The sequence below is a fragment of the Hyperoodon ampullatus genome (assembly GCF_949752795.1).
Source record: "Hyperoodon ampullatus genome assembly, chromosome: X".
Taxonomy (NCBI): Eukaryota; Metazoa; Chordata; class Mammalia; order Artiodactyla; family Ziphiidae; genus Hyperoodon; species Hyperoodon ampullatus.
Window position 1 is genome coordinate 43,499,304 of NC_136913.1, and position 25,343 is coordinate 43,524,646.

At 48.3% G+C, this 25,343-nt stretch overlaps 2 protein-coding genes across 4 annotated transcripts; both read right to left on the minus strand.

Annotated features, from left to right (window-relative positions):
* Positions 1–1,502: 1,502 nt before the first annotated feature.
* ELK1 (ETS transcription factor ELK1) lies at positions 1,503–14,215 on the minus strand (the record flags this gene model as incomplete). The annotated part of the gene is made up of 6 exons (XM_079727803.1): positions 1,503–1,601; positions 1,687–1,788; positions 2,476–2,943; positions 3,644–4,093; positions 6,762–6,973; positions 14,164–14,215. 6 exons carry the CDS (start codon positions 14,213–14,215, stop codon positions 1,503–1,505), a joined length of 1,383 nt encoding a protein of 460 aa, XP_079583929.1.
* Positions 14,216–15,495: 1,280 nt separating this feature from the next.
* Positions 15,496–21,722, minus strand: UXT (ubiquitously expressed prefoldin like chaperone). Of its 3 annotated transcripts, XM_079727379.1 has the most exons (6): positions 21,598–21,722; positions 20,545–20,626; positions 20,342–20,409; positions 19,965–20,072; positions 15,800–15,863; positions 15,496–15,586 (listed from the first exon to the last, which is right to left on the minus strand). In XM_079727379.1, the coding sequence occupies exons 1-6, from the start codon at positions 21,693–21,695 to the stop codon at positions 15,536–15,538; spliced, it is 471 nt and encodes a 156-aa protein (XP_079583505.1). In that variant the 5' UTR covers positions 21,696–21,722; the 3' UTR covers positions 15,496–15,535. The 3 variants fall into 3 exon arrangements, with proteins under 3 accessions (XP_079583505.1, XP_079583504.1, XP_079583503.1); XM_079727378.1 differs by lacking the exon at positions 19,965–20,072 and having other exon boundaries at positions 21,598–21,703; XM_079727377.1 differs by having other exon boundaries at positions 15,496–15,863; positions 21,598–21,703.
* Between the last annotated feature and the right edge of the window lie 3,621 nt (positions 21,723–25,343).

A 25,343-nucleotide genomic window follows, 5' to 3' on the forward strand; every position in this document is an offset into this window, starting at 1 on the left:
CTTTCCATAGTTTTCTCTTTTTCACAAACCTGGTTACCAATCCACAGTCTCTACCACTGTTTCGGACACACACCACTATGCTCTCTCGCTCTCGCGATCAATCTCACACCCTCACCGCCTTTCACACAGAGCCACGCCTTTGCACACAGTTACTCCCAACGGCTTTAGGGGGAAAAAAAAATGCTAGCGGCCTCCAGCATCACCTTTAAAAATATATATTTACAGGAACAATTCCCCATTCTCTGGGACTCTTAGAAAAAAAGATCCATTTTTGGGGAAGTAAAACAAACAGTGGAGACAGGTGTAGCACCGTCCCCCAAATCACCAACCCCCAGGTCCCTAGGCCCAGGCTGGGCCGGTGCTGATGGGAGGTGAACCCAGGAGTCCTTTGAACCCGCCCTTCTCCAGCCTGGAATTCACACAGGACAGGCTTTATATCCCTCATTCCTCCCTCCCAACTCCAGGGACACTTAAAGGGTCCTTTGTACCCGCCCGCAGGAAACTGGGGGGCTGGGAGGGAGGGAGCTGAAAATACACGTTTGGTATCAAAAATAAACACTTGGGGGCGGCAGGAAGACCTCCCCCCAAAATCCCTTCCTTCCCACCCACCCTATCTCAGATATAGGAAGAGATGCCTCCCTCTCCCCTATTGAAAAGCCCTGTTTAAAAATAGATTATACTATCAAAATGGCAGGGGGTGGGGGACAGGGAGACCTGGAGTACTGGTGGGAGGGGCCCCCCAGACGGGGGCCACTCCCCAAAAAAACCCTCCATTGGGAGGTAACAGGCAGGACCCCAGGAATTTGGCAGACACAGGAATGGCTTCTCAGGGGAAGAAGAAGAAAAGGGGCAATTCCTCCCCGGCCAAAAAAGGTGGTTGAAAGAGGACAAGCTGTCTGAGAGAAAGGCCGGGGAGGTGGAAATTCCCATTCCCAAGGGTGTGAGTCTTCCTTGGCCGAAACTCCCAAACCTTTAAAACAGCAAAACTTCTTCCTGGACCCCTGGGGAGGGCCAGGAATAATAAACTACAGCAATCTAGCTTTTCTACCCACACCCCAAAATGGAGACAGGGCTCCCTCAGCTCCCCAAGGGCAGCCTGAGAAATAAATAAAGAAAGTTCCTTCTCAAGCCAGACCCCAACTGTCTCATCTTGGGGAAAAAATGTGGAGATGGGGGAGATGCCCTCGCCAATCCCCCCCCCAAAGAGTTGGGCCAGGCTCCTCCCAGTGGCCTTCAAAAAATAAATAAATAAACCGTCCCCACCACTGCAGTAGAGACGTGCAAGAGCGGCCACTGGGGGACTGACCAAGAAGAGAGAAGTTGTATGTTTTCTGTGGAAGGGTTACCGAGAGATCCTTTTTCCTAAGAATCCCCACCCAACCACGACCACAGCACGAGTCTGTCAGCTGAACTATGTTTCTCCTTGAGACGGCTGGCTGAAGAGAAGTGCAGGGCATGGATGGAGTGACCCCAGAAAGGGGTGGTGGCGGTGGTGGTGACAGTCATGGCTTCTGGGGCCCTGGGGAGAGCACCACGGGGGTTGAGAGGCCATCCACGCTGATGGAAGGGATGTGCACCTGGGCGCTGCCACTGGACGGAAACTGGGGACAGAAATAGGGAGAGGTCATGGATCGGGACCGTGCTAGGGTCTCTCACCCTTTCCGAGATGGGGGGAGCTGATCCTACCTGGAAGGAGAGCTTGGCCGGGCTACGGGGTGCAATGGGACTCAGGGTGCTCCAGAAGTGAATGCTGGGGGGCAGCGAGCTGGGCGTCAGCAGCACCGGGGTCTGTGGGGAAGGGGTGGTCAGGGCGCAAGTGAGCAAGAGGGCAGGTGTGGGAAAACCAAAGGAACTTGGTTCCAGCCCCGCCAGATTCCCCACTCGTACTTCTGAGATCACTCCTCAAAAGTGCACAGGCCTAGACCATAACTACTAAGGCCATGCCTGTGACAGCTCTCCAGCTTTACACAGACAACCCCTCCTAACTCCTGAGGGCCCACCCCAGCCTCATTGGGCAAGACCACCTACAAGACCCCACCCACATGCCGCTTTCAAACCTCACCATCCCAGTAGCTCAGGGTCAACTTCCAACTCTTAACCCCCACCTGCATACCTCACAGGAAACCCGCTAAGCAAATCCCAGACCCAAAAGCCCCGCTTAGGTTCCTCAAGCTATGCTCCAACCCAGAAACGGTTCCTGCAGAAAGCCTCTCGGGCCCCTCAGTCCCTGCCCACAGAACTCCCCAGACCTGCCCTTCTTTTGGGGACCCGACCCCTCGGCATTGCAGGCTCGTTCGCCTTGCAGCAATCAAGCCCAGTCTCTCCGCGCAGCCAACCCCACTCGAAGGCTCCACCCTCCCACTCACTCAGAGGTAACCGCATTGGCCCTCGCAGTCAGTCTAACTCCTCCCACCCCCACCCCGCCCCAATCCCATTCATTCCAGGTGCCAGCCCCGCCCCTTCGAAGGCTCTCACCAATGTGTGCGTAGGTAGCAGGGAAGGCGTCAGCGCTGGGCCGGGCGCCTGCAGACCGGAACCAGTTCCCGATCCTGGAGTCCGTTCGGGTCCCGGCCCACCCAGCAAGCTCGGGCTGAGTGGAAGCTCCAGGTCCCGGGGCTTCCGGCCCTTCTGAGGCTGGGCGATCTCCGGGCTGGAAGTTGTGGAAGCCGCAAGGCCGCCCACCGGCGCCGCAGTTTCCATAACGACCGCAGGCAGCCGGGCTGGCACGCCCTCCGCGGGAGGGGCTTCGGGCTCGGCCTTGGGCTCAAAGGGCTCGGCCTTGACGGCTTCCAGGACAAACCCCGCCTCCCCAGTGGCTGAGGCTTCTAACTCTTCCTTGGGCTCTTCCACTTTGACCTCTGGGGGCAGTGGCCGGCCCAACCCAGGCTCCATATTTGGCTCTTCGGATTTAAGGTTTGGGGCCTCGGGTGGGGTCAGGATGACCTGGGAGAGGAACAAGTGCAGAGGGGGTGCCTAAAGATTGCTGAGGTAGTGAAGCCAATTATTTCCCTTGGAAAGCGGGACCTGGTAATGGGAGCAGGTCCTCCAACAAGACGTGGGACTTTGCCAAGGAAGTGGGGCTCCTTCTGGAGTAGGTCCTCCTATCTGGGGGCAGGGGAGGGGTGAGACACCTGATAGCGGCACAGCTGCCTTTAGGGGCGGGACACCATGAGATACCGCCCCCATTCACGAAAGCAGTGGTTCTCAGAAATTTGCTTTATGGACCAGCAGCATACGCCTCATCTGGAAACTTGTTAAAAATGCAAACTCTCAGACCCATCCACAGACCCACACAAACAGACATTCTGGGGGGTGGCCCCCCGAAATCTGTGGCTTAAAGAGCCCTCCAGGTGCTTTCTGATGAGTGCTAGAAGTGTGAGAACCAGTGCATTAAGCAAACACATTCAGGACAACTACTACATGTTGGGTGTGCTACTAATTGTCGTGTGCTTAATTTCCTTCTTCCTTCCCAGGCTTTGCATAGCTTTCCTCCCCATCCCTTTCTCCAAGGGGACTTCTGTGTCCCTCCTTCCACTATATCTCCTTTAATAGGACGTTTATGTCCCCCCTCCTCCCAGCCCCCCTCCTCGTTTGGGAATTGTACATCCCTCCTCTTGCTGACTTTCCGTACTCTAGTCCTTACCTGCAGAGGCAGGCCGGCCTCCTCAGCCTCCAGGCAGGCCTCCAAGGGGCTTGGGCTGGTGCTCCTGCCCCCCGAGGGGGGCACTGCTGCTCCTGCAGGGGCGGTGTTGGGGAGCACTGTGGAAGGCCGAGGATGAGAGGGCGGCTGTGGCTGCGGCTGCAGGGACTGGATGGTGAAGGTGGAATAGAGGCCCGAGCGCATGTAATCGTTCCGGCTGCTGCGTGCCAAGCCGCCCGGGCCTGCCACTCCTGCACCCCTGGGTGTGCCTGCCTTCCCAGAGGCAGTGTCCCCGGGGACAGCGTGTACAGCTGTGGTGCCCACATTTGCCACAGTGGAGGTGACAGACACCTCAGGCTGGGGTGGGCAGTCCTCAGTGGAGCACCCCGCGACCTCGGGGTAGGACACAAACTTGTAGACGAACTTCTGGCCACTCACTTTGCGGATGATGTTCTGGGAAGGGGGAGACAGGATAGAGGGTCTTAGAAGAAAGGGCCAGGGAGGGTGTGGATGGTGAGGGGCTGAAGGGGTGTGTCTCCTATAGGGCCTTTCTTTCCTCGTGCCCCTCTCCTGTCCTTTTACATATACACCGTCCCACCTCAGTGTCTGCCTCCCCATAGGTTCCCCCTCCCAGCTTCTTTCACAGCTCGCCCATCTCTCAATTTGGGGTCTCCTCCCTTCTCCTCCCGTTTCTACCGCTCTCCCCCAACCTGATTCCCCTCTCTGTATTCTCCCCCAGCTTCTCCTCCTTTTCTGTCCCCCCCGGCATAATCCTTCCTTTAGTCTAATGCCCTTCTCCCCTCCACATCTCCTTCCTGTCCATCCCCCTCCAAGTCTCCCTCTGTCACACTCTCTTCATCTCCATCTGTCCAATTCCCCCACCCCCACCTCAGATACACACAGCCACACCCACGGGCTCCTCTCCACACTGGGGCCCACGTAGGGGAGTAGATCCAGGAGCAGGCTTTCCTCCTGGCTCCAGGAACCAGGAGTGTCTGTGGGCTAACAGGGCCAGGCCCTGGGGCTGGCTGCCAGGACAGTTTTGGAGTCTAGTTTATGCAGTAAGGCAGGAAAATGAAGTCACTGGTAATAAATGTTGGAAGAGACTAAATGAATGTAGAAGAATGTGGTGATGAATTGTTAATAAACATGAATTATTACAGGATTATTTAAAGCTCTTGACACAGACGTGGAACAGGGCAAGGTCATCAGGGAGGACAGGATGAGGAGCCTCATTCTTAATACTGTTGGGGAGGTTTAAGCTGAGGCAATTGGAAAATGAAGTCACTGATAGCAACTAACAAGAATTTAAACTACTGGTATAAATATTGGGAGAATCTTAAGGCTGGCTTGGGTGGGTCACAGAGCACGTTTGGGGTATTTCAGGACAGGTCTGGAGGGTCTCAGGGATATTCTGGTGGTCTCAGAGCACAGAGTGAGGCAGCCTCATTATTAATATTGTTTTGGAGGCTTGAGCTAAAGGATTAAAATATAAAAACGGAATAAATGCTATAAATGAGTTAAGGGTGTGCACCACAGGTCCAGGGCTGTTCTGGGGGACAAGAGGCATCTGGAGGGCACTAGAGCACCCTGGGGACATCTTAAGTGTTGTCCATGTATCTCACAGGGTGGGTTTGTGTTTCTCAGAAAAGGAATGAAAAGGGAGATTCATTAGTATTGTTTTGGAAGTTTCAAAGGGGGTTGAAAGGAAGGGGAATTGGATGAAGGCAGTCAAAAGGTACACACTTTGAGTTATAAGAAAAATAAGTACTAGGGATGTAATGTACAACATGATAAATATGATCCACACTGCTGTATGTTATATATGAAAGTTGTTAAGAGGGTAAATCCTAAGAGTTCTCATCACAATATTTTTTCTTCCTTTTTCTTTTATTTTGTATCTATATGAGATGATGGACGTTCACTAAACTTATCGTGATGAACATTTCTTGCTGTATGTAAGTCAAATCACTATGCTGTCACCTTAAACTTATACAGTGCTGTGTGTCAATTATATCACAATAAAACTGGAAGAAGAAAAATATTGTTTTGGAAGTTTCAGGTAAAGAAATAAGAAACTGACGGGACTTCCCTGGTGGTCCAGTGGTTAAGACTCCACGCTCCCAATGCAGGGGGCCTGGGTTCGACCCCTGGTCAGGGAACTAGATCCCGCATGCCGCAACTAAGAGCCCACATGCCACAACTAAAGATCCCACGTGCTGCAACTAAAGATCCCCCACACAGCAACGAAGATCCTGCATGCCGCAACTAAGACCCGGTGCAGGTTTATTAAAAATAAATAAATAAATATTTTTTTAAAAAAAAAGAAATAAGAAACTGAAATAACTGGTATAAATATGGGGGGTATCTAGCACTGGTTTGGGAGTCTGAAAGGATAAGATAAGGAAAATGTACAATTTTAGCTATAGGAATAAGATGATAAATTAAAATAATTGATATAAATATTGGAGTGGACCAGTGTTGCTCTGGGAATACAAGAGGATGGGGTGTGGGGCAAGCATTATACATGTTGTTTTGGAGGTCTTAGCTAATGGAGTAAGAGATCAAAAGAACTGATAAAAACGTTGAGGGTCCTGGAGAATGAGGTAAGGAAAGGTTAGTATAATGCTGTCATGGAGGCTTTGATTCTAAGAATAAGGATGTTCTAGAATTCTTATTCTGGGATACGAGCAGATTATGAAATAACTGGGGGAGCCCAGGAGTGGCCCAGGATGAGGAAGAGTCATTACTAATAGAGTTTTCAAAAGTTTTGGCCAGAGGAATAAGGCAAGAAGATGAAATGTTGTGCGGGGCATGGTGCGACAGCAGGACTCTGGGGATCTCAGAGAGTGGAGTGAGTAGGGGGTCAGTGTTAATGGTGCTATGAAGGTTTTAGTCGAAGCTAAAATAAAATACAAGAAAATAAAACAACTGAGATAAATGCTTAGGGGCCCCCACGTTCGTGTAAGAGTATCAGAGGATGGGGTAAGAAACGGTAGATTTTAATATCGTTTTCAAAGTTAGAGCTCTATCAATTTAGGCAAGAAAATGACATAACTGATTTAAATGTTTGGCACAGGCCGGGGGGTGGGGTTCCTGGCCCCAGTCTCAGACACCTTACCTTATCATAGTAGTACCGCAAGGCCCGGCTGAGCTTGTCATAATTCATGTTGGTTTTATTCTTGCGCAGTCCCCAGAGCCGGGCCACCTCCTCAGCATCCACCAGCTTGAACTCACCGCCATCCCGGGAGGTCCAGGAGATGATGTGGCCATTGCCTTGCTCTCTCAACAGCTGCAGCAGAAACTGCCACAGCGTCACAGAAGGGTCCATTGCTGGGCGAGCGCTCACGCCATCCCAGGGGTACCTGGAGGGCAGAAAGCTCAGAGCTGAGAGGTTGCAGACACAGGAAGGGGAAGAGGTCAGCAGGAGGTGGATTCCTTTCTTGCCATCTTGCCTCCACCTCTGTCCCCAACTGCCACCACCATTCCCTGAACGCCCTCAGCCTGGCTTTGGACGACTCCTGTAATGCGATGAGACTTCTGGGGATGCTAGGATAGCGTGAATGTCTTCTGCGTGTGGGACAAACGTGAACCTCTGGGGGCCAGAGGGCAGACTGTGATACGCAGAATAATGCCCCTCACCCAAAGATGTCCACATCCTAATTTCTGGAACCTGTGAGTATATTATGTTACCTGGCAAAAAGAACTTTGCAGGTGAATTTAAGGTTATGGGCCTTAAGCTAGAGACTACTTGGGTGAGCTCAATCTCATCACATGAACTTTTTTTGTGGTTACAATATACCCTTGTTGCTTATTTATTTTATACAAATCCTACAACCTCAAGGAATTGAATTCTGCCAACAACCTAAACGAACAGGAAATGGATCATCCTCTGGAGCTTCTGGAAAGGAATACAGCCCTGCCGACACCTGGATTTTAGGCTGGTGAGACCTGTGCTGGCCTTCTGACCTCCAGAACTCTAAGAGAATAATTTGTTTTAAGCAGTTAAAAGTTTGTTATAATTTGTTACAGCATGAATAGAAAACTAGAATAAGGCCCCTCACCTGAACATTTTCATTTGCATCTTCTACCACATCAAATATTAAGTTTTCCAGGAGGTTCCTTCTGCCAGCTCCTCGCAAAGGCTGTCCACTTCATGCTGGGTTCCCTTCCTCTGCCTAGAAGTCTTCTCCATCGTTCAGTTCCCAGCCCCAAGGGCCTTGCCTTTATGAAAATTCCTGACACTGAATGTCTGCTCTCTTCTGTCTCTCTACCCCACGCTCCTCTGACCGTCTCTGTCCCTCTGTGCTCTCCTTCTTGACAACAGCAATAATGAACATTTATTGAGTGCTAAATACATGCCAGGCATTGTACCAATCAGAGGCAATATGGCCTACTGGACAATCAGCCCCTCCAGGGCCAGACCGCCAGGGCTGGAATCCTGGTTCTGCTCCTTATTAGCAGTGTGACACTGGGCACGTTCTTTAACCTCTTGTGCCTCAATTTTCCCATCTGTAAAATAGGGATAATAATAATACCACCTAGCTCATAGGGTTATCGTACAGATTAAATATACTATGCCTGGGGTATGATAAGCTCTTATGAAATATTAGTTTCTAATTTGTTCACAATTCCTCAACTGCTATGCCAAAACCTGATCTGAAACAAAATAAGGCCTTTTGTGGTCTTCACTGATCCTCACTTGGTGTGACTGTTCATACACCTATCTTGCTGCAGAAATCTGAATGTGGCTGATTACAGAGCCCACTAAGGGTGTTATGTAACATCTTGTATGTATACCTTGTCACCTTTCTAAAATCTGAAAAATTCAAAATTGTGAAACACATCTGGCCCCAAGGGTTTTAGATAAGGGCATGTAGACCTGGATTGCTATTTTTATAGCTATTGACTCATTTCTCTCTCATCACAACTTTGGGAAATAGGTACTCTTATTATCTCTAATTTACAGATGAGGAAGCAGAGGCACAAAATGTCTAAATGACATGTACAGGCCACACCGCCCTAAGTGGCAGAGCCAGGATTTGGACGCAGGCAGCCAAGTTCCAGGTGTCTGATCTTTTCAACCATTAGACTAAACTGCCCCTTGCACTGACTGCTCCCTCAGCATGTCGAGCAGAGAACAGGACCCTCCTGGCGCCCCCACCCACCCCATAACTGCTCCCTTTGCTGAGTGTGAATTGGAAATAAACATGAGGTTCCTTTTCCTTAAGGAATGAGCTTTCATCAATCAACTGTTCACCCAGCTGTTGGGACTGTTGGGTTAAGAATAAGACCTTCCAAATTGGAAGGTTTCAAAGAACCTCCCTCTATTATTTATAGCTTGAGTCTTTAATCTGTAATGAAATACAGTCTGATCCTCTTATGTCTGAGCTGTTTCGAAGTTCATTCTGCAGACACAATTTTAGGCAATTATGTAAGTCACAAGGCCACGAAGTGTCCAGATCAGAGGCCCATCATCAGAGACCTTGCTGGGTTTATTTGGAAGGCCTGTTTGTTTCAGAGGCACAAAGAGACCAGTGTGACTCCTGGTGGCGACAACAGGCAATTTTACCAGTTCCTCTTTCGGTAGCCACAGAATCTTTTACTTAAGGTGAAACCTGACGGTTGGCCTCAAGCCTCAGCAGCGCATGGGGTTTTGTATTTTGTTTATTATCACGTCTCCCACGTGACCCCTAATAAGAGTTCTAGTCATATGCCTCACTCAGATGTGTTTACTTCTCTTTATTTCGTTCATTTAGCAAGCATTTTTGGAGGGCCTACTGTGGGCCAGGTGCTGGGGATACAGCAGTGAATACAACAGTCAAAAATCCCTGCTCTGGCGGAATTCACATTTTAGTGGGGAAGACAGACAAGAAACAAGATAAACAAGAATATGTCAGATGGTGATAAGAGCTCCGGGGCGGGGGGGAAACGAAGCAGGGAAGGAGTTGTTATTTTTGAAAGGGTAGTCAGGGGAGGGTAGTCACGAGGAGGTGATATTTGAGGAAAGACCTAAGAGAGGTGAAGGCATCAGGTCTGTGACAACCTGGGGAGCAGCCATCCAGGCAGAGGAAATAGCCAGGGTGAAAAGCACTGAGGCTGGAGAGCCTGTCAGGTCAGCGGAAGGGAAAGGAGTCTGGCGTGGTCGGAGAGAAGGCAGTGACGGGAAAGTAGCAGGAGATGAGAACAGAGGGGCAGCAGGGGCCAGACTGAGTAAGGCTTTTTCGGGCCCTGGAAGGGCTTTGACATTGACTCTGAGTGAGACAGGAGGCATGAGAAGGCTGTGAATAGAGGGGTGACAGCCTGTGATTTGGATTTTAACAGGATCCCTCTGGCTGTTGTGAGGAGAACCAACTGTACGGGCTGAAGAGGCTACTGCAATAGTCCACGTTAAGAGATGGTGGTGGCAGCAGTGGAACTGGCGAGAAGTGGCCGAGTTCTGGATAAAATCTGAAGACAGAGCGAACAGGATTTGTTGGCAGATAGGATGGGGGTGGTGTGGGGTGAGAGAGGTGCCAAAGGTGATTCTAGGTTTGTGGCCTGATCACCTGAGATGGCAACACTGCGGGAGAGCAGGTTTTGAGGGGAGATCAGGAGGTCAGTTTTGGAGATGGTCAGTCTCAGAGGCCCTGTGAGATACCAGGAATAATAATACTAATCTAAACAATAGGAACCAGTCACAGAGCCCTTACTGTGTACTGCAGACCATTTTAGTCATTAACTCATTCAATCCTCAAACCAACACTATGGGTGGGCATTATTATTACCCTCCCGTTTTCCAGATGAGGAAATGGAGGCACAGAGAAGTTAAGTAACTTGCCTAAGGTCACAAAGCTGGAAGCTAGCAGAGCCAGGGTTCAAACCCAGGCAGTTTGGCACTAGGCAGTGATCCTGGACACCTTGCTCCACCAGCTCTCTATAGAGCAAAACAGAAGGGTAAGATCCTACAGGGGGACAGGGATGCTATTTTACACAGGGTGAGCAGGGAGGGCTTCCCTGAGGAAGTGACATTTAAGCAGAGATCTGAAGGAGGGGAGACAGCAGGCCATGCTGACATCTGTGGGAAGGGTACTTCAAGCACAGGGAACAGTGTGCACAAAGGTTCTGAGGTGGGCCCAAGCTTGGCATGGGCACCCTGAGTTAATCCAGTTCCCATCTCTGAAAATATGTATGTGCTGTTCTCCCTGCCAGGAGTGCCCTTCTCCCTTCCCCAGACATGATGAACCCTTTATTACACACATCATCAAGTTCTGGTATCTCCCAGGCAGAGTTAATTCTTCCTCTGTGTGATCCAATGTGCCGAATAACCTGTCTGTCCTTGCAAATGTGTTCTTCTCTCTGGGTCTCCAGCCTCGTACTCCTGTCCTGTTCTAGCTGTGTGACCTTGAGCGAGTTACTCAACCTCTCTGGCTCTGTTTCTGTACCTGTAAAATGGGGGATACGTCACCCTCAAAGTAAAGTATCTGCAAGATACACTTACTCTCAAAGGCCTTTGTGAGGATTAAAGGTCAGTATATGTAAAGGACCTAGAAAAGTTATCTCTGGGACATAGCAGACCCTGAAATGTTACAATTAGCTGGCGTGATAGTCTTCTCCCTCCCCAACCCCTCCCGCACAATCTTATGTATCAGCATGGCCTCACCATCTGGCTCCCACCACCTTTCTGACCTTGCCTCCTACCTCTCCCTCCACTCTGCTCCAGCCACTCTGGCCTCCTTCATGGCCCTTGAACATGCGAGGCACAATCCCACCTCAGGGCCTTTGCACCGGCTGTTCCTTCTGCCTGGTACACTCTTTCCCTAGGCATTATGGCTCCCTTCCTGAACTGCTTCAGGCCTTAATTCAAGAAGCACCTTCTAAGTGAGGCCTGCCCTGTGCCTAAGATTTCAACCACCCTGATACTCTATTCCTACCTTCCCTACTTCACTTTTCCTCCTTAGCACTTGTCTAACATGCTAACTAATTAGACTTATTTATTTATATAGTCGGCACTCTTAGCAAATGTCTGCTCCACAAAGGCAGGAATTTCTGCCTGTTTTGTTCCCTCCCATATCCCCAGCACCTAGAATGCCTGGTGCTCTGTGTTTATTGAATGAACAGTCCCGACTAACCAGCCTCTTTTAACTAGCTCTTCATCTCCATCTGCCCCACACCCTGATTTGTCTGATATTATATTTTCCCCATTCATTCGTGCAATAAATTCTTATCAAGTACTGGATAAGAGTTTTAGGTGCTGGAGACCCAGCAGTGAATAAGCAGACAAAGAGTCCCTCATGGGACTCCCATTCTAACGGGGAAAGACAATAAATATGACAAACTGGTAAAATATACAGTGTGCCTGACAGTGATAAAGGGCAAAGACACAAATAAAGCGGAGAAGGGGTCTAAGTCCTGCTGGCTGTGCAGGTTCAGATGGTCAGGGACGGGTTGACATTTGAACAGAGCCCTGAAAGGATCCACAAAGAGAGGGGGGTAGAGTGTTCTGGGCAGAAAAAATAGCCAAGGCAAAGGCCCCAAGGCTGGGTTGTACCTGGTGTTTTTGAGGATGAGTTAGGAGGCCAGTGTGGCTGGAACAGAGTTGGGGGGGGCGGCGTGTAGGAGGTAAGGCCAGAGAAGTTACTTGTTTTATTAACTCACAGGTATTCTTTATTTACATTGGAGGGTGTTCTAATTCTGATTCCCCCATTTAACCAGTGAGGAAAGAGGTGCAGAGAGAAAGTGGTTAAACCACTAAGGCCACATAGCTGCTGGGATTGGGGGTGGATGGGTGCTGAGACAAGGTGTGGAATGGAGACAGCTCTGCAGGCAGAGGGAACAGCAAAAACAAAAGCATGAAGATGGGAACTAATTTGGTTTTTAAGGAGTGGGGCCTCGTGTGAGGTGAGATGAAGTGAGAGAGGAAAGCCTCAAAAATTATCCTAGGGCTTCCCTGGTGGCGCAGTGGTTGAGAGTCCGCCTGCCGATGCAGGGGACAGGGGTTTGTGCCCCGGTTCAGGAAGATCCCACATGCCACGGAGCGTTTGGGCCCGTGAGCCATGGCCGCTGAGCCTGCGCGTCCGGAGCCTGTGCTCCGCAACGGGAGAGGCCACAACAGTGAGAGGCCCGCGTAAAAAAAAAAAAAAAAAAGGTTATCCTATGTTCTGAGGGGCAACCTAACCTGGTACCTACTGATCACCTCTGTGTAAGGTATTTAACCTCCCTATGCCAAACTTCCCTCAGTACCTAGCTCATAGGATGGATTAAATGAGCTCATTAACATACAGCGTTTTGCCTGGTACACAGTAGGTGCTCAATAAGTGTTAGCTCCTATTGGCATTATCACTATCACTAATGTATTCATTTACTGGAGGGAGGCAGGATGTCTTAGTGGTTAAGAGTGTGTATGAGAGGATGTGTTCTAGAGTAAAAAAGTCCTGGGTTCAACAAGCACACAGGCTGATCTACTATTAAGAAGGAGGGAGGGTGGCAGGGAAGGCCACAGACTGATCCACCACAAGGAAAGGAGGGGGGAAATAAAAGCACACAGGCTGACCCTCCTGGAGGGATTACAAAGCACTGGACTCACAGGAGGGTATACTGGAGGGGTGTGAATGCAGCAAGCACATGGGTGGCAGGAAGGCCAATGAACAGATCCACTGCAAAGGTGTGTGCGTGCGTGTGTGTGTGTGTGTGAAGGCTCACCTTACTCACTAGGGGCAAGGAGAGCAGAAAAGCACATTGACTCCTGCACAATAGTGGAGAGGAGAAAAGCCACCCCATAGACTGATTAAAAGGAGAGGGGGACAAGGCCATGGACTGGGCTACTGAAAATGGGGAGATACAAAGCACTAAACTGACCCACTATTAAAAGGAAGGGAGAAGCCCAAGGACTGGACTGACAGTCTACAAAAATGGGAGGACAGGGCAATGGGCTGATAAGCAGGAGGACATGAAAACAAACATGTAGACTGATCCACTGTAAAATGGTGTGTGTGTGTGTGTGTGTGTGTGTGTGTGTGAGAGAGAGAGAGAGAGATAAAGCCATGGGCTGATGCATCGGGGGATTGGAGGCAGGAATACAAATTCACAGATTAACTCACTGTTGGGGGGGGGGTACAACGCTACGGATTGACTCACTACAGGGATGAAAAAACAAGGCCACAGACGGGGTCCCTGAAAGTTGAGGACAGGAGAATACAAACACTCAGATGCACCTACTGTCAAGGAGGTGGACATTGCCAGAGACTGGTTCCCTATAAGCGGGGATCTGGGGCAAGACCACGGCCGAGTCTACTGTAAGGTGGGGTGGGGAGAAATACAAGCAGGCAGACCGACCCATTATAAAACAGGAAGGGGAGTTAAGCCACGGGGCAAAGGGCCAAAGGGAGGGGACAATGGCACAGGTAGGTCCACCAGCCGAGGTGGTGGTGGTGGGGAGTCGAACACCAGCAGGCCACGGGACAAGCCACATCCCCCCGCGCGGGGGCGGGAAGGATACGTAGGGTCACGGACCGGGCCCTCCACCCTCCAGGCCCCGGGCTCACCTGTGTGTAGCGCAGCGGCGGTGTTGGCAGCTCCGGGGGGCGGGGGCTCCATGCGCGGCCCCACCGCCCCCCAGGCCCGGGCTCCGAGGCGGTGGTGGCGGCGGCGGTGGCGGCGGCAGCACCTAGAAGCCGCCCCTGCGTTTCCCCACTGCTCACGTGGGCCCATTAAGGAGGAGCCGAACGTTCCGCTGCTCGCTGATTAGCCAAAGAACCGTGGATCAACGGCGCGACTTCCAGGGCTGGGGAGGCGGGCCTTGTTCCACAGAGCTATGTTGTGATTGGTTCGAGGGGAACTGATGGAACGCAGATGGCCGCCTTGGTTCCGAGGGGGCGTGCTCAGCCCCGCCGGTGCTCCACGCTGATTGGTTCAAGACAGATGGATACGCCATGGGCGACAGATAAGGTTCGGGGGACGCCTGCCTCGCACTGATTGGCCTATATGGGGTTGATGGAACACAGCCAGCGTCCGAGGATAGGGGTGGTTAGGCCCTGCTTTCTGCTGATTGGCGGCCGAGGGACTCTTAGACAGCTGCCAGAACCCCTAAGGGGGCGGTGCCAAACCCTACGCAGCTCAGCGGAAGCGGGACTTGTATAGAAGTACACAGGCGTAGCAGCCCGCAGGGAGGAGGTCTGGCCAGGGCTCTGCGTAGGCGGGCAGGGTAACTCTGTAGTGATTGGCTAGAAAAGACAAATTTAGAACCGAGCGGCTGCCAGACAAGCGAAGGAGTGTTGAGTGGCGGAAACTAAATGCCTACGAGGGCGGGTCGAGCTGCAGCCAGTAATAAAGCAGTGGAATCAGGCTCTGCATCGATTGGCGGAAGCTGGACTCAACCTAGAATAGGGGCTGGACCAGGGAGGGCGGGATCAGCCCTAGACCCATTGCTGGAAGCTGGAACTATCGATAATTAGAAGCTGGGGCAAGGCCAAGGTTGGGCCTAGACGGGCGTGGGTGTAATTTAAGGTACCTGAGAAATGATTGGGGTGTGGGAGAAGGGTAAACCCTAGGGCCAGGAGTGAAAGGCTGCCTTGGGGAACAAACCTCCACCCTGAATCGGCCCATTCTCTAAGGTAATTCAAAGAGTATTGTACAGGAAAAGAAATGGAAGGGTCAGGTGGGGGCCCAGGTTGTCAAGGCGATGGTATAGAGGGCAAAGCAGAAAGTCAAGTGGCACATTCTGCCAGGGGACAGGCTGAAGACGGGACTTCAGTGGTTTTTAAAGTTTCCACACAGACTGGATCTCTAGGCCTCCTAGTAACTTTGTGCTTTAGAAACAGGGCACTTTCGCAAACAGCAGGGGTTAAGGGGGGAAAGAAGGGCCAATATGACTCAAAGACATTCAGGCTCTTTAATGTCAGGGGAGGTAGGAAGAAGTCAATGGTGAGGCTCCGGGAAATTCTGCAGGCCTTGTAGTTCTCTAAGCCCCTGAAAAAGAGAACAGAAAAGACTGAACGGAGCCTGGGTCCAGGCCCCACCCCAGGCTTGCTCAGAACTCCCTTCCCTCCGAGCCAGCTCGGCTCCAATTTGACTGCAGTTTAGAGGGAAAGACGGTACTTCCCATCTCTGGCTCTCTCTTCCTCAGGTCACCGCCCTAAACATTTGGAGATAGAGTCTGGGAATGGGGTGAGTTGCTCTCACCTCTAGCAACATGTGGATATGGGCCTTGATATTCATGGAGTCCTTGGTGAGGCTGTCGCTGAGCCTGGAGAAAAGAAACAAGAAAGGGCAAAGTGGGCCCCACTTATGATCATGAGGATGATGCTTCCTCATCATTTCAGGAACTACCTACATCCTGGATGACTTCCACATGGCAGGTGGTAGGACATCCTATTACCTGGCCTGCTCCTATGCAGAGATGCCTGGCTGCCATCTGGACGGCACAGATTCAGAGACATTTATTGAACGACTACTCTATGCCGGGTCGTTTTAGGTACTGGGGAGATAGCAACAAACACAACAAACAAAAATCTTGGCATCGTGGAGCTCAAATTCTCATTAAGAGGGACAGTGATGGAATAAAACACAGAGTATGTCAGATGGTTATAAGTACAATGAAAAAATTAAATAAGAGAGGATAAGGAGTGCAGGCATGGGGGCTGTAATTCTAATTAGAGTGCTTAGGGATGGCTTCACTGGGAAGCATTTGAGTAAACACTTAAAATGAAGAGGCGAATCATGTGAATACACGGAGGATGAGTGTTCCAGACACAAGGGGCAGCAAATGCAGAGGCTCTGAGGTGGGAGTGTACCTGGCATGTCTGAGGCCAGCCTGGGTAGAGAAGAATAAGCGAAGAGGGGTTGTAGGAGGTGAGGTCACAGAGGGAAGTGGGGGAGACAGATCATGTAAAAGCTGCCAGGCTACGGTAAGGACTCTGGCTTTTACTCTAAGTGAGATGGGAGCCAGGGGATGATTGTGATCAGAGAAGGGATGTGAAACAACTAGGGTTTAAGAGGATCCATCTGGCTGCTGTGCGGAGACTGACTAGGGATAAGGACAGCTAGTGTGGAAGAGGAAGCCCAGTGAGGAGGCTATTGAAATAGTCCAGGTGAGAGATGTAGACTCACACCACAGCGGCAGCAGTTGAGGTGATGAGAAATGATTGGATTTGGGATATATTTTGAAGGTAGAGTCAACAGGATTTACCAAAGGAGGATGCTGGGTGCGAGAGAGAGGACTTAAGAAAGACACCAAGGCCTAAGCAACTGGGAAGCTGGACTTGCCTGAAACCACTCTGGCTCTGGACTGTTGAGTTATGTGAACTAGTCAATTCCTTATATCTATGCCAACTGGGACCAGTCTCACCCAAAAGAATCCTAATTGATACAAAGGATCAAGGAAGGCCTTTCTGAAGAATGAGTAGGAGTTAAACAGTAGGACGGTCTTTTCCACAAAAAGTCCAAGAGGCAGGAAAGAGCTTTTTGAGGAGCTGTCAGGAGATCCGTGTTAGAAATCAAGCAAATGGTGGAAGGAAAGTGGCACAGGATAAGATCCAAGAGGTAGGAAGGGGCTAGATCATGCAGGGTCTTGATATCATGGTAGGAATGTGGATTTTATTGGCTGAGCTATCTGTCAGTGTAGGAGTGTTTTAAAGAAACAAAATACTGTTAATAAAAGTAGAAGGCAACAACATAGGATGTCAAATTGGGAAAAAATAGTATGAACCCATTTATATATCACTATCTCCCAAATTTATATTTTCAGTCCAGCCCTCTCTCCCGAACTCCAGCCTTGGGAGTTTTAACTACATCTTCAGAAAATCTACTTCAGTGTTTAATGAGCACCTCACACTTAACAGGTCCTAGACTGAACTCCTGATCTTGCCCTCCAAATCTGCTCCTCCCTTATCTTCTCCATCTCATAAAATGGCAATTCCATCCTCCTAGTTGCTCAGCCAAAAACCTGGACTCCTCTCTTTTTCTCACACCCCACATCCAATCAAGCATTCTACTTAAAATTGCAACTGCTCCCTTGGAGGCAATGTTTCTAATCTCCAATCCTTGTTGTTCTCTGCAACATTGTCAACCTGTGACATACTACATCCTTTACTTGTTTACTGTCTGTCTTCCCTGACTAGAATGTAAGCTGCGTAAGGGCAGAGATTTGGTCTGCCTTGTTTCCTGCTGTATCCTCAGGAACAAAAACAGTATGTGGCACATAGTAGGCACTCAAATGTACAAGCTTAGTCTATGAAAGGTTTCAACGCTTTTAAAAAAAGGAGAAAAGTATAAAGTTCACCAAATGCTAGTTGTAACACAAAAGGGATATGTTTAATTTATTGCTACTGATTAATATGTAAGGCAGTGTTAATAGTCATATGGTTATTGTTTCTTCTATAATCATGTCTGCTTATGGGTGTGGATGTGTACTCCTTTCTCTGTAATCAGAAAGAATGTACACAGAGACCTGATCCTCCCACTCCTCAAAGAAACAGACTAAGAACAGAAAGGACTGATAGGCCATTTTGGTTACATAAAATAACCTGAAAGAAAGTTACTTTAAAGTGTGTCCAGAATAACCAAGTATTTTAAAGAAGAGAGCGAGCTACACAGACTCAAATCTTCATCTCCTAGAAAGATTCAATTACTACGGAGTTCTACTAATTATCATAAAGTATTAAGAGATTCACATTTCTCATCACACTAATAGACCAGGTCAGTAGATCAAAAAGACCAGACAGGGGGCAGGCAATGACAAATACCTCATTTTGGGGAAAGACATCAAGTCTCATAAAATTAAAACCTATTTGAAAGACTCAGGAATCCTGTGACGTAACAAGGAAGGCTTTGTCATAAAAAATTGGACTTGGTCTAAATGGCCACCAAGTTCAGAATTGCATCGGCCTATGAAACCAGGTCCCTCGACCAAACTATTCACCAACTGGCCTGATCAGTAAGACTTAGAAATCCCAGTGGGTCTGAGGCTCATTTGGGTCTACGGACACTGAAATCCTGAAAAGGTTTGAAAAGAGAAGAATTACTGAAACCTAAGGGAGGCAACTCTGGAAGAAATGAATGTAGGAATAAAGAGAAATATAACCTAGAAGGAATCTTAGATCGGTGGGGTTCACACTTGTGAGATGTTGTTAATCTAAATGTATTTGCTCAGCGTCCCCTCACTCACTCCTTCTGAGTGAGTGAATGCTCACCATTCTCGGCAGTTCCTCCTAACATGGCAGGCACACTGGTTGCCTTGCCAGGAATGCTCTTCCCCAGACAGCCCTATGGCTTGTTCACTCAACCAAGTGACTCAAATGTCACTTCCTCTGGGAGGCCTTCCCTAGCCACATTTTAGACCTCCCGTCCACACTCCCAATTCCTGTTCCCTGCACAGAACCTTAAACTCAACTGGAGCCCATCCTTTATCCCCACATTACCTCCCCATCACCACCAACAGAGATCTGCTTCAATCCCCACTTAAATCTATTTCCAGCATATGCTTTTAAATTCATTCAACAAGAGTGCTCACTCTATGCTATGTGCTATTCTAGTGACTTGGGATATAGAGAAAATCTCTCCCTTTGCAAAGCTTATATCCTAATGCGAGGAGGCAATGAACATTGTAAAGAAGTAAATTACACAGTCAACATTAGGAGGTCATAAGTGCTAGGGAAACAAAGAAAAAGTAGAACAAGGGAGGGGAATCAGGAGTGCCAGGGGTTGCAATTTTAAAGTTAGGTTATAGAAAGCCTCATTGAGGAAGTGACATTTAAGCAAGACTTAAATTGAATAAGGAGAAAGGAAGCAATGCAGGTACCTGGGCAAAGAGTGCTGTAGGCAGAGAGAAGAGCCCCTGCAATCACGCTGAGATGGGATCATTCTGAGGGTGTTTAAATAAGCCTGTGAAGGTTAGTGTGGTGAGAGCACAGTGAACGAGCAGGAAAATTAGCAGGAGGTGAAGTCAGAGGTAATTTGTTTTATTGTTTCTGATTTACAGGCTGAGACCTCCAGGATCTGGTCAAAACTGTGCTGATGTGTAATAGTTATAGTCCTTCTAGAAGGTAAGCCTTCAAGGAACGCTTCTGTCTTGTTCCCTGCCGCCTCCCCACCACCAAGCACAGAGCCTGGCACACAGCAGATGCCCAATAAATTTTTGTGTGAGTGAACAATACAGACCATTTATCAGTGCTTATTATGTTCTACACCTGGGGCTAAGCTTTGCATCCCCGCTTTCCTCAGCCCTAGCCCTGAGGGGGAGGGGAGATGGGTTCCTAAGTATCATCCCAGGCAGCCATGGGGAAAGGGCGAAGAAGGGTGTTGCAAATGGTGGTGTTTTTTAGGCACTATCCTCATGCAATGGACTTACTCTGTGAGGAGACTGCTCTTACGATCAATGAACCTGAGAGCTTCTGCCAGTGTCAACTCCAGGAAAAAACCATATCCAAGGGCCACAAAGATCCGTGAAGTGTCTGGGCTAAGGAAACAGTGGTTAGAGGAAGCGGGGAAGTCCTTATCACTGTTTAGCACACCACACAGTTTGAGATTGTTTTTACTCCCCTCTCCCCCGTCTTCCCCAAATTGAAGCTCTGGCTGGGCAGGGATTTTGTCCTATCTTATTTACTGTCACATCTCCAGCACCTAGCAGTGTCGGGTACATAGCAAACACTCAAAAAGAATTTTTTGTTGAATGAAGGAAAGAGGAAGCTGAACCCTGTGGGCTCAGAGGGGCGGGTAGACACTCACACCACTGTGTCAACGAAGAAGTTACAGCCCAAATCCACCTGCATATATAACTCCGAGTGATTAGCTTCCTGTGGGGCCGGGGAAAAAGAGGTAGGGATCAGTGGTCAATTTTTAGGTTAGGTGACAGGTTTTGGTGTGGGGTATCTCCTCTCTTCCCCCTCCTTTGCCCACAAAAAGATGGTACCTAACCCTGGCATCTTTACCTGGAGTCGCTCAATGACATTTCTCAGTTGAAGGTATTTGGCCAGCTGCTCATATACCTTGTCGCGATGGTCCAGCACCTTTCTGATGGGATAAGAGTAAAATGGTGACCAAGAGGAAGCCCTGTCTCTTGGAATACCTCATATCATGACCTTCTGAGACTCTCATGTCACCATGCCCTAAAGAGGTGTTTTAGTGCAGAAGTCAAGATTTGAACTCTGGGTCAGACTACTTCGGTTTGAATCCAGGCTTTCCATTTTACTAGCTGTGAGACTTTGGCAAGTGAGTAACCTTTTTGGAACTCAATTTCCCCATCTTTAAAATAGGAATAACGAGTATTACCTCACAGAGTCATTAGAAGGATTAAATGAGTTTACTATAAAGCATTTAGACTAGTGCCTGCCAAACAAAAAGCTCTATATATGTGTTAGCTATTATTTATTAGTATTATTACACTCTACTCCCAATGCCTCCCTCCAATCAGGATACCCCATTCTCACCCTAGAAAAAAATCCTCCATCCCTTTTTGGATGCTCATAATCCTAGACCTGAAAACTCTACTTCCTCCTCAGATTAATAATGATAGGAATAATAATTTTTCATACTCATTGAGCCTCTAGTATCCAAGTTAAATCCTTTACAAGGGCTGAACACGTTGAAAACTCAAAACCACCACATGAGGAAGGGTGCAGTAACTTCCCCATTTCACAGATGAGAAAACTGAGGCACAGAAACTCGAGGCGAGGTACAACGTGTTCACACGTAAAGCGAAACGGCGAAGCCAGGATTCGAACCTGAAAACTCGCTCGTAACCCTTAAGTGCCATCTGAGCCTGTGCATGCGCGGACACACGCTCCATTAAGACCTCCATGTCTTCCCTCCCCCCACCCCGACACCGTCGCACCCCGGATACCGCCCCTCCTACCCCCTCGAATGGCGCGCGGGGTCGGCTTCTGAACGCCTCACCCACCAATCAGAAGGCTACGCCCTGGCTTCGAACGCCCCGCTCACCACGTGCACAGCTCCAAGCGCCCCGCCCCCATTCTGTCGCTCACCTCAGGTCCCGCTGCAGCACATCAGAGATGAAAGCCTCGTAGCGCAGCACTTTCTCCGCGGTGGCATCCACCGCCCGCCGTTTAGGGGGCGTCGCCATGATGGGCTCCTGAGGAATGAGGAGGGGGAAGACCACGATAACCACTCAGTTTGCTCTCAAGCACAGTACATCTGCACCCTCTCAACGTTAGGAGTGGGGTCATCCGGCTCAAGCTGGGGGTTCAGCCTTCTGCCCCTCCCAACTCTGGGACCCAGTCACACAGGCACACCCAAACGCGGCCGTTACCTGAGAGCCGCCGGCAAAAAGAAGGGTTGGTAAGAACCTTAGCTTCCGGGTGGCGCGGGTAAATGACGTACAACGAGGGTGCTGGCCAACCAAATAACCAGGTGGTGTGGGGTGGTCCTGAACAGAAGAAAATGCCTGAGAGAAGAGAAGGGCGGGGCTTTACAAAATCCGATGAGATTAAGTAAGGCTGCAGAGGGTGGGAACCGGGACTGAGCGCGGAGCCTATGAGGACTGTGCGTGGTTGGTGGGGGTGGGGTTTAATGGGATTTGGCGGGTTCCAGAGGAGGCGGGACGCACAGGTAGAGAGACTAAAGCGTTTAGTATTTAAAAGTAGGAGCTTCACAGGGAGATCAGCTCGGTGCTTTGTGACCACCTACAGGGGTGGGATTGGGGTGGGAGGGAGACGCAAGAGGGAGGAGATATGGGGATATATGTAAACCTATAGCTGATTCACTTTGCAGAAACTAACACACCATTGTAAAGCAATTATACTCCAATAAAGATGTTGAAAATAAAGAAATAAATAAACAAACAAATAAATAAATAAAGTCTGAGCTTCAGAAGCAGACGGGCTAGAATCGATCATGGATTTGGTCAGTAAAAAGGAAAGTACATCCTCGTATCGCCCTGGATTTTGATTTTTCACACGGGAAGTTTGGGTTTGACTCCCGATAATGGAAATGACTGTGAGCATTAAAAAAACGTTTTTAAAAGGAGACAGTTTTTCTAAAATGCACCTTTGATGGCTCCAGCTCTGTGGCCCGCAATCTAACTGGGGTTCAAGCAGAGACTGACAATGCACTATGTCTAATCACGTCATTTAATAGGGGCGTCAAATGGGAGGTCGCTGAAGTCCTCTGCCCAAGATAGGTTATCTTGTAGCTGAAATAGTTCCTATGTTTTTATTTAAATGTGTAAGCTTTTTATTAGTTTATTTTTAAGCGCTCAAATTACCGAATGGATTTATTTCCCATGTTAAATTTTCAAATAATAGCATCTAACCCAGTAAGTCCAGGCCTGAGCCTGGAGGAGAACCTGGGTGCTGGATCCCCCAAATGATATTCCCACCTGCAGGGCCTAGAGCACCCACCCCTATCAGGGAATTCTCCCCAGATAATTTGCGGGTTTACGTGTCTTTTAAGCAAGCTTTGTGTCAAATACTCAAAACCTGAGCAAGTCAAGCTTTTCTTTGCCCTTAGAACAAGATGATTGCAAAGGAAATATTGTGAGTTAAAAAAATTTTTTGGTAAATCTTCTCATGTTACATATGGTTACAATTACATTTAGTTTGATCAAAACGGACACTAGGTAGTTAGACAAATATTATCGAGTTAATCTATACCATTTTCTTGTGAAAAAAAGGTATTTCATTTATTATCTTTACTTAACATGGAGAGCACAGAGTTCTGATGAGCTGGAGATGGGTTTGTGCAAGTCTATTAGCTTACATTCCCCCAAAAACATTTTTTTTTCTTTTAAAAAATGTTTCCAACTTTATTTTTCACATTTCAAACCTACAGAAAAGTGGGCACTGAACACCAATATAGCCTTCACTTAGATTCACCAAATGTTAATATTTGATAGCATTTCTTTTCTCTCGCTTCAGACCATGCAATAATTGTTGACATGGATGCATAGCATTCTGTCTTTTGGATGGCCTCAGATTTTTGATCCAGTCTTCTGTTCCTCGATGTTTGGATGTGTCCAGTTTTTTTCATTGTTATAATCCAGGATAAGATAACAGTCTTTGCTTTCAAAATTTTGTGTGCAACCATGTTTATTTTCTTGTGACAGATTTCTAGGACTGTAATTTATTGATCTAAGGGAGGTCACTGTATTGTAAAGCAAGTGTTAAGTGACAATTGTACACCTACTCCCAATAACAAACTACCTCATCCAAGTTTTACATCGAGGTCAGCACACTGTGGCCCCCAGTTTGCTGACCCTTGTTTTCCTACTGCCTGCAAGCTAAGAATACTATTTACAATTTTTAAAGGCTTGAAAAAAAGTAAAAAGAAGAATACTTTGTGACATGTGAAAATTATATGAAATTCAAATTTTAGTGTCCAGTAGTAAAGTTTTAAACATAGCCACACTCATTCATTTACTTTGATGAAAGAAATTTTCACACATTGAGGTATGGGGAAGTCATTCTGGCTTATACATGAGTTAACCTGAATTTTATGCTTACTAAAACAAAACAGCCTGTTTGTGGCTTATCAAAATTACACTGTGCATCTGCTTTAATTATTAAAGAAAAGGGCGCATTGACCAGAAGTAAAGAATATCCATGTTAAAGATTAAATTCCTCCCTTCCTGGGATGCCAATGCTGGTACTCCTTCAATGATAAGACTCCCTTCCCCAGTGCTAAGGCCATACCGACTTGCTCTGCACGTGCTGATCTGTTTTTTTTTTTGTAACTTTGAAGGAATGTATCCCTGACCTGTTTGATATTCTTTGTTCTGACAAGATACAAAACTCGGCTGAAAACCAAGCTTCTCCGGAGCAGTTCCTCAGAGTTATCTAAGAGTCTGTCTTCTGGGCTATAGTCCTCAGTTTGGCTCAGTTTTACTCTTCTCTATTCCTATTCCTATCATAGATTGTTTATTGATTATTTCTGTCGACAACTTATTGTCTGTGGCTGCTTTCGTGCTGTGTTAACCAAGAATTCCAAGAACGGAGGCGTGGTTGAAATGAAGAGGCATTTATTTGGGGTTTGTTAGGACTAGTCCAGGAGACACAGACCCAAGAAGCACTTGAATTGTGTTCTGCAGGACTACGAAATGGGGGAGCTTTATAAAGGCAAAAAAAGCACCACAAGGTTACATAAATTGTCAAGAATTAGGATTGCAGCCGGTAAGAAGTGAGTGTGCTTGTTAAGCAAGCATTGGCTGGGGTTCAAAATGATTACATAGATGCCAAGGGGGGACTTTGAAACTACAAGGTTGCAACTAGCAACTGCTAGCAGATATTGTTTTGAAAAGGGCTGCTGGTGTCCTTGAGTTTGATACAGTTTAGAGAAAATTCAAGTTCTCAGTGGTGCAGGGATGTGTCTGAGACCAGATCCCCAACAGCTGCCCGACTCCATTTTTTGTATGTCTGAACTGTGATTACTCCATTATAATTTCAATTTGTCATCACTACAATGGCAGAGTTGAGTAGTTGCCAAAGAGACCATATGGCCTGAAAATTCTAAAGAATTTACTATCTGGCCCGTTACAGAAAAAGTTTGCCAATCCTAGCTCTACACAATCATGTCAGTCACCAATACATAGGTTGGGACTATAATAAGCACATGGGCCTCCCTGGCTTCAACTTGTGACCTCTTACTGGCTTATGGGTGGGCGTTTTCAGGCTTCTGGGAGATATGAGGCTCTTATATCTCTATTCATATTTTCTCTTCCTCCAGTCCAACCTCCTATCCCCTAACCTCCCCCAGCTCTGACTTAGAGATCTCTGCC